We start from the raw sequence: 9,388 nt of genomic DNA, 5'->3' as shown, positions 1-9,388 counted from the left end.
CTAATTTTGAGGTGAAATCATTGTCTTATAATAGAGAACAACATATATAGATCAGTGGGTGAAAATACTGTTTATTAAGCACTCTAAAAGCAAAGCAGCAATAATTACTAAGCAAACGTAATCCTTCATGGCTGACAGACATCACCAAAATTATATGTTCCTTGAGTAACTACCATCAGCGAACAAACGTTTTTACTAAATAGCACAAGATAATAAAGTTTAAAATAATTAATGAAGAGTTTAATACACATTTAAAAATGACTAGCCTACTTACAAGCTAACATAATGAAAAACGATGTTGGTCGTACATACTCTATATTTCTCATATGTTGAGTCCCAGCCCCGGACAATATGAGAGATGTAAACAAAAACAATGGTCCCAATGTATTTTCTGTTGTATATTTTTTCATTTTTATAGCTTTCGAGAATCCAAAAAGAGTCATATATTGAAAAATAATGTTATGAAAGCTGTTTTAACATTATGTTATGATTGAACTGCCTCTTGTTAGTTATGAAATAGCTTGATAATAAGCAGGAAATGTTTATGGGCTAATAACACGGCCACATTGAAATGGTCTATAGTTATTACATCATCGTAAATGACGTCAATACGTTGTGACTAGGGCTGTGCGGTTAATTAAAATCGAATCGCAATCGTGATTTGAAACATTGCGACTAGCTAATCGCAAGATTCTGCCAAATTAAATGTATATTAATTAACTTTCCCCACCCAGAGCAAATGCGTGACGGTCGTCTGTGTGGCACACAGTTGAGTGAGCACACTTTCGTTCTGCCCAATCAGAATTGCGCAACCGAACTAATTGTGATAAAGTGTGTCCTATTTACAAAAGATTGGGGTTTATTAACATACTAACAGTTGACTATCAAATCTGATGTTGGTAAATAGAGTTTTCAGTAAGGTAGATTAAAGTGTGAAACTCTTTACTATCTAAGAACTGATTGCGTCTCCTTTGCATGAACTTTAAGATGGCACTTTAGTTGTGCAGACCTCACAAACGCTCTGCCGCATTGATCACATTTGTGTGGTCTCTCTCCGGTGTGAATCTTCAGGTGCTGTTTCAATGCTCCAGGTCTAAGAAAGCTCTTTTCACACACGAGGCACTGATACTTTTTAACACCAATGTGGATCTGCTCATGTTCTTTTACAAGTGACGGACGTGCAAACATTTTTCCACACACAGGACACGGATAAGGCTTCTCCTTTGTATGAACTCCAAAATGGACCTTCAGGTTTGAAGCCTTCAAAAATCTTTTTCCGCATTGATCACACTCGTGTGGCTTCTCTCCAGTGTGGGTCATCATGTGTTCATTCAGTTGTGATGAATATCTGAAACTCCTCCCACACTGAGTGCATGTGAATGGTTTCTCTCCAAAGTGGATCTTCTGATGTGCATTTAAATATGACTGTGTTGCAAAACTCTTTCCGCACTCAGAACACAGATGTAGTTTCTCTGTTGTGTGGATGCTATGGTTGTCCATCTTCTCCTTCACGTCTAAAAATTAAGCAAAGAAAACATTTACATTTTAAGAGAGCAAGCTCCAGCTGAGCTGAAACAGTTGCAAGTGTAAGCATTTAGACTAGGAGTGTGACTAGATCTGATGTGTCTCAAGAGATTGATATGTCTCAGAGTCTAGCTCCAAATCAGTTCTTTTTCTTTTGACAAACGAAACAGCAGCTCTGAACCAGGAAAAGGGATTGATGAAAGTAGCACCAAAACATTTCCGGATCAGAAGTAAGAACCGCTTGCATTAGGGGCTGAGGGCGGGGTTACTCTCTTACCCTCTTATCTGGATGTTGACCAGTTGCTGGAGTTATTCAACCGCTTTCATTAAAGTCTCTGTTGCCCCCGAAAACACTAGAACTGTTAAGCCTACATCTGAGCCTTGACTGAATGAGACCACTCAGGCATCTAGGCGGGCTTGCAGAAAGGCTGAACGCAATCTTTAAGGAATCTCTCTCCACTTACCAGGCTTCTATGAAGGAAGCCAAGAGGAAATATTCTTCTGGCTTAATCTCAGAGTTCACACTTAGCTGACGATCGATGATAAAGCTTGTTTGCCTTGCTGTCCCGGGATAGAGCTCTAAGCTTATAAGATCCTCGAGCCCTGGGCACCCTGCAGGGCGAGAGGGGAGTTTGAGCTCTTGAGGTAGATTTCAATGACTCCCCCCCTGGCTTATTTGAAGCTAAGTGTCAGATATGGATGCTGAGAGGAGGTATACTCAGACCTTGGCTATAAATATTTTGGATTGATTGTTTAGGGTGCTTGTTTTTAAACTGAGAGGAAACCGGAGGACCCGGGGAGAACGAGCAAAACTCCACACAGAAATGTTGCTTGGTTTGGAAGGGAATTAAACCAAGGGCATTCTTGCTGTGAGGCAACAGTGCTAATCACTAGTCACCGTGTCATCCGCTTGAAAGGAGGGAAAGTAGGGTTGGGTGGGTTTCTTCAAGACGAAGATATTAAGATAAGAAAACTCAGGTTATTTATAGTGAGTTAGGAATCGTCTAATAGGATAATTGGTCATGAGCTAATGCTGGAACCGCTGTGAACAATCATAAGCACGGACGTGATCCTCTCGAAATTTGTTTATAAATAAACTTCACTTAGTAAATTTCAAAATAAGTCTGACGTTTTATTTTCCTACATAAATTCTGTGATTAACTCTGGGACAGAAGTTGTCATTGAGGAATCAGGTTGTACATGTGGAACTTTTAAAAACTTCTTTACACTTAAGACTTCTTCAATTACGTCTGGAATTGTTAGCTGCGATAGTGTTTTTCCTGATCAGGATGTGTCCTCTGCTGCACTTGTTAGTTTCAAACCTACAGTAGGTTGGATAAAACTTTTCAGCTGCCCACTGGATATTTTTCAACAAAGTTTTTTTAAGTCGGCCTTTGAGACTATTGGCTCTAGTATTTTGTCCATTATTCATAGGAGTCTTGTTTCTGTAGTGCTACCTTCACAACTGAAACAGCCTCTTCTGACAAAGCCAAATTTGGCTAAAACTGTTGTCCAATTTTAGACCTACTTCAAAACTACCCTTTAAGATCTTAGAGAAAACTGTGTTAACACAATTGTCGAGCTTTCTGGAGCTTAATGGTGTTCATGAAGTTTTTCAATCAGGTTTTAAAACACATGATAGTACTGAGTCTGCACTGCTACACGTGATGACAGACATTTTGTTAGTTAGGGGCTCTGTGATGCTTCCTGACCTTACTTTTGACACTATAGGCCAGGGGTCACTAATCTCGGTCCTGGAGGGCCGGTGTCCCTGCTGGGTTTAGCTCCAACTTGCCTCAACACACCTGCCTGGATGTTTCACGTATACCTAGTAAGACCTTGATTAGCTTGCTCAGGTGTGTTTGATTAGGGTGGGATCTAAAATCTGCTGGACACCGTCCCTCCAGGAACAAGTTTGGTGATCCCTGCTATAAGCCATGAGATCTTTCCAGTTAAAATAAAATTGGTGGGCATTCAGGGTTTTGCTCTTGAATGGTTTAAACCAGGGGTGCCCAAACTCACTCCTAGAGTGCCGGTGTCCTGCATATTTGAGTTCCAATCCCAATTTACACACCTGAACCAGCTAATCAAACTCTTTCTAGGTATACTAGAAACGTCCAAGCAGGTGTGTTGAAGGAAGTTGAAGCTAAAATATGCAGGACACCAGTCCTCCAGGACCAAGTTTGGCGACCTCTGGTTTAGATCAATGGTCTCAAACTCAATTCCTGGAGGGTCGCAGCTATGCATAGTTAAGCTCCAACCAGTCCCAACTCACACCTCCTTAATAGTCTCTAGTAGTCTTGAACACCTTAGTTGCATCAGCTGTGTTTGATTAGGGTTGGAGCAAAACTGTGCAGAGCTGTGGCCCTCCAGGAATTGACTTTGAGACCTATGGTTTAGGTCTTATTTGTCAAGCTTTTTGTGTTGATGTTGGACAGACCTTTTCATCCTCCAAGTCTCTGACGTGGCGTTCCGCAAGGGTCTATCCATGGCCTCATTTGATTTTCTTAATATGACCTTAAATAACTATTTTTTCAACTCCACAATTATCCTAAATATCATGACCTGGAAGGGCTGGATTTTTAGATGATCTACTTACTGTGAATGTTTACTGTGTGTGCTCGTAGAGTAGATGATTGTCTGAATCTCTTCCCACAAGCAGTGCAGGGATACGGTTTCTCTCCGGTGTGAACCCTTTCGTGTTTAATCAATTGTCTGGAGTCACGGAATCGCTTCTTGCAGCGTGAACACGGGAAAGGTTTCTCTCCAGTGTGAGTCCTCTCATGTACTTTTCTGCCACTTGAACTGCGGAATCTCTTCTCGCAGTGTGAACACTTGTAAGGTTTTTCTCCGGTGTGAGTCCTCTCATGTACTTTCAGAAGTCCTGAATACCTGAACGTTTTGTTGCAGTGTGAACACTTGTAAAGTTCCTCTCCAGTGTGAATCATCTCATGTGCTTTTCTGACATTTGTACAGCGGAATCTCTTGTCGCAGTGTGAACACTGGTAAGGTTTCTCCCCAGTGTGAGTCCTCTCATGTACTTTGAGAAGTCCTGAACGTTTGAATGTTTTGTCGCAGTGTGAACACTTGTAAGGATTCTCTCCAGTGTGGATCTTCAAGTGAAAAATCAGATGGTATTTGCGCTTAAAACTCTTTCCACACTCAGTGCAGTTGAAAGTTTTTTGTTTACTAGTGACATGATGTTTCTGCTTATCTTCGCTCCCCTCCACCATCACATCTGAAAATTTAGTAAATAAGTTCATTTTGAGAGGTTAGTTCTGAACAGTTTCTTTAGAAAGACTTGACAGTCCAATCAATACTGACTAAAATACATGTCTGCAAACAGTAAATATTTAGGAGTTAAGATGCTTGAACTACTTTAACATCTGGGCACATTTGTCTAGTTGTGGGTTTGCTGGGACAGTTTTTATCCTAAATAATACAACCTGGACCTTACATGATCTACTTACTGTGATGGTTTCTTGTGTGTGTTTGTAGAGAAGACATATGTCTGAAACTCTTCCCACAAGCAGTGCAGTGATACGGTTTCTCTCCAGTGTGAGTCCTCTCGTGTGTCTTCAGGTTTTGTGAAAAACTGAATCTCTTGTCGCAGTGTGAACACTGGTAAGGTTTCTCTTCAGTGTGAATCCTCTTGTGTGATTTCAGATATGCTGAATTACTGAATCTCTTGCCGCAGTGCGAACACTGGTAAGGTTTCTCTCCAGTGTGGATCCTCATGTGAGTATTGAGATTGCTTTTGCAGCTCAAACTCTTTCCACACTGAGTGCAGGTCCAACTATTTACTGCTGTTCCTTTCACTGAAATACTATGTTCAGTCTCTGATTGGGTTTTTTCTTCACTTTTGACATCTTCATTCAGTTCTTCACTCTCCTCCTTCACCGTCACATCTGAAAGTGAATATTAAGAGGTTTGATTTGAACAGTTCCTCTAGAACATAGGTCTCAAACTCAATTCCTGGAGGGTCGTAGATTTGCACAGAGTCATAAACACCTTGTCATCAACAGAGTCATCAACTCACCGGGAGCAAAACTGTGCAGAGTTGCGGCCCTCCAGGAATTTAGTTTAAGACCTATGCTCAGGCCGTGACAGTGCAATCATTACTGACTAAAAGACGTGTACAAACTGTAAATGTTTAGGAGCATGTGTGAATAAAAGGTTCAGTTGTGCTGATCACATTTCATTTGCTCTGTCCCAACTATTTTTTTAATGTGTTGCAAGAAATTAAATGAAGAAAAACACATGAAATAATGTTTGTTGTTTTGTCTGCAATGAAATACAAGTCACAGTAAATTTAGAAGTCACTACTCTCTATCTTTATTTGCGTTTTCCATACTGTCCCAACTTTTTTTGATTTGGGGTTGTAACTACAACTATATTATACATGATGCTTGCTCTCACCAACAGCATAACGTACCCTTCACTATACTGGGGCATTAGGACCCACACAGACTGCATGTTGAGCACACCCTACCGCCCTCAATAACATCACTACCAACAGAAATCTAGTTTCCCCATGTGGTCTCCCATTAGGCTTGGGCGGTATTTCGGTATTATGGTATACCGCGGGATCTAAAAATAGCAACGGTGTCAGTTTCAATACCGTTATACCGTCAAAAAATATTAAATATCCTTTATTTAATGCCTACAAAAACGTATGTGTGGTTGTCATCACGGGACAGTGTGGAGGAGAGAGGGAAAGGAAGGGGGAGAGGGAGGGAGAGAAGGGGGAGAGGTGACGTGACGAGTCGCGCTTTAAAGTGTCCTGCAGTTTGGCAGTTTCTACTGAACAGAAGGGAGACGTGGTTAATATGAACGAGAGGTCTGCATTAGAGCTGAAGATCTTTGCCCGAACCCGACGAGACCCGAAAAAATCCAAATCCCTGCATTAAAATCCATCCCTGCAAAGGTGAAACAAATGATGACGAAGTAGTAAAAAAAGCGAATTTTGACGGCGTTCAAGCCAGTCACTAGCTCAGAAGGAGCGGTTATTCCAGCCGCAGGTATTTCGCGGTCGCTCATACACTGCGTATTACGGTAGAGCCCTAAACCGCAAGCTGACAGGTAAAAAGAAGAGGCCATTCGCTACACTGAAACTGCTGTCATGGGAAATTAAATGCATGTTCCTGACTGGTAGAAGATGAACAAACAATCCTACACAAAACTTCAGCCGGATCAGAACTCTGCATCTCGACCTGTAGCCGCAGGAAAGGGTGTTCAGCTGCTGGACGCACCATGAGTGAGAGACTGCGCTAAAGCCAGTGGATTTAATAATGTTCCTCCACAAACACACGTAGCCTAATCTTGGTGAGTAAAGGGTTTTTAAATTATAAATAAATATTAATTAAACCATATAATCATAATGTAGACAGAGTATACAGACTAATGGTGGCATTATTCTTTTAATATTCAGCTTCACCGCCGCCTTAATGCCAGATTGTGAAGAGAAGTGGAGAAACACATCTTGCAGAGCCTTTATCTTAATTTCGTTATTGCCAAAATACCCGTCATCATTTAGAGTTTATTTTAATTTGATTTGTTAAGCACGATTTCTTTTCATTGGTGTGTAGGCTAATTTAAAGGCTAAGTGCATGTACCTAGACCTATAGAGTGCTGAGATGTTACGATGTTACAGCTGTAGGACTTATTTTATTTCTTTGTTCCAACTTCCAAGTGGTCTATAGTCTACGCTTGCTATGAATAAATGATGTTAAAACATATAAATGACTCATTCTTAAAAAAAAATGCATTAGAGCTGTGTGCATGAGCACATTTTAATATCGGGCTGTAAACGGGTTCGGGCTTTATAAAGCTGTCAATCAAAATGTACCTGTCGGACTCGGGAGCTATCGGGTATAATTTTTAATTGCCCGATTACAGCTCTCTGCATTCCCGCTGCTGTTCCGCGGGAGCCGGCCAGATTTCTTACGGTGTGGGAGTAAATTTCTGAATAAATCGCGGGAGAGATGTGTGTGTGTGTGTGTGTGTAAAAGAGAGAGAGAGAGAGAAAGAGAGAGAGAGAGAGCGCAAAGCGATGCACAGCATCTCTCTCTCTCTCTCTCTCTGACCGCCAGCCGAAGGTCGCATAGAAGGTATTCAGTTTCTGAATGGTTTAGGCTTAAGCCAACAGTTTGGTGCCGCTGTCTGAGCCTTACATCATAATTTTTTTTTATTACGCCGGTAATACCGGATACCGGGGTAAAATATGGAGGCGGTTTGACGGTAACAAAATTTGGATACCGCCCAAGCCTATCTCCCATCAAGGTATTGACCAGGCTCAGCCCTGCTTAACTTCAGTGAGTAGCCGGTCTTGGGCTGCAGGGTGATATGGCTGTGGGTGTTTAGATGATCTACTTACTCTGACAGTTTAGTGTGTGTTTTTGTAGAGAAGACAAATATGAGAATGTCATTCCACAAGCAGTGCAGTGATACGGTTTCTCTTCAGTGTGAATTCTCTCATGTGCTTTCATGTTTTTTGAAACACTGAATCGCTTGCCGCAGTGTGAACACTCAAAAGGTTTCTCTCCGGTGTGGATCCTCAAGTGTGATTTTAGCTGTCCCGAATGATTGAATCTCTTGCTGCAGTATGAACACTGGTGAGGTTTCTCTCCAGTGTGTAGCTTTATGTGTGATTTGAGGTTTCTTAAGCTATTAAATCTCCAGTCGCAGTGTGGACACTTGAAAGGTTTCTCTCCAGTGTGGATCCTCATGTGATCATTGAGACCGCTTTTGCGGGTGAAACTCTTTCCACACTGAGTGCAGGTCAAACTATTTACTGCTGCTCCTTTCACTGAAATACTTTGTTCAGTCTCTGATTGGGTTTTTTCTTCACTTTTGACCTGATGTTTCTCCTCATCTTCATTCAGTTCTTCACTCTCCTCCTTCACATCTGAAATTAAGCAAATAAGTTCATTTTAGGAGGCGAGTTATTAAGTCTGTAAACAGCAGGTGGCGCTCCAGCAGAGATCAACAGTGAAAAAAAATAGTGAAGTGAGGGAGGCGAGATCGATGCGTAAGTGGTTAAAAATGCTCCACATATTTGAAAAGCCTCATCTGGGCACATTTGTCTGCTTGTGAGTTTTGTCTTTCACTGACACTGAAGGTACAACAGAAGCAGAACCCTGCTAAAAGCTCACTGTGAAACTCCATCTCTCCAGCAGAACACAGCGCTGAACATGTGCTCATTATTATTATTATTATTGTTTGATGCAGTCAAAAGTATTTTTAGCAAAATTAAAGGCTTAATTCAGTTCATATTTCTGACATTAAATTAAAATAAAATTGCAAACATGAAGAAAAATGAAGGATGCAGTGCATAAAAAATAATATGAAAAAAAAACCTAAAATGAGTGAGAATGTAAAGATTCACAACCTCACTGCTGTTCAGCCTCATTATTGAAGAGTAATGAATGAACACAAACCTATTAGTTCTTCAGTGTCTTCCTGTTTAATTCTGCAGGGTTCTGGATCACTCATCTTCTCACTGCCCTTCAATAAACTCTGTCTTTGCAGGTTTCTCTTCTTCCTGATGGTCTGATGCTCGTCTTCACTTGTAGACTGATGGGAATATTCCAGCATTTACAGCTGAACTGAAGGAGGACGAGCAAAACAGAACAGAAAAATCTGAATAATTCACTCATAATTTAATAAATCATTATTATATTGTAGATCAGTGGTTCCCAAAGTGAGGGTCGAGATCAAGACGGGGTTGCTCTGTGATTTCCAAAAGTCAAATAAATCTGCTTAAACTATTAGAATAAGCATATTTTATCCATAACCCACAGAAGATGAAAATAGTAGGAATAGTTACGTAAACATGTAAATAAAAAGCCACCAGTCTTCAATT

General features: G+C 40.9%; 1 protein-coding gene across 2 annotated transcripts; it reads right to left on the bottom strand.

The window, feature by feature from the left end:
• Positions 1 to 51: 51 nt before the first annotated feature.
• znf983 (zinc finger protein 983) lies at positions 52 to 9,133 on the bottom strand. 2 transcript variants are annotated; one of them, NM_001128243.3, is given in 5 exon segments: positions 52 to 1,514; positions 4,124 to 4,762; positions 4,995 to 5,432; positions 7,901 to 8,431; positions 8,964 to 9,133. In NM_001128243.3, coding segments are annotated over 5 exon segments (2,232 nt in total). In that variant the 5' UTR covers positions 9,019 to 9,133; the 3' UTR covers positions 52 to 945.
• Positions 9,134 to 9,388: the final 255 nt, after the last annotated feature.

The sequence above is a fragment of the Danio rerio genome, chromosome 22 (genome assembly GCF_052040795.2).
Source record: "Danio rerio strain M-AB ecotype USA chromosome 22, GRCz13ab, whole genome shotgun sequence".
NCBI classification, from domain to species: domain Eukaryota; kingdom Metazoa; phylum Chordata; class Actinopteri; order Cypriniformes; family Danionidae; genus Danio; species Danio rerio.
The sequence above is the reverse complement of the archived record's forward strand: the minus strand, read 5'-3'. Positions and strand labels throughout refer to the sequence as shown.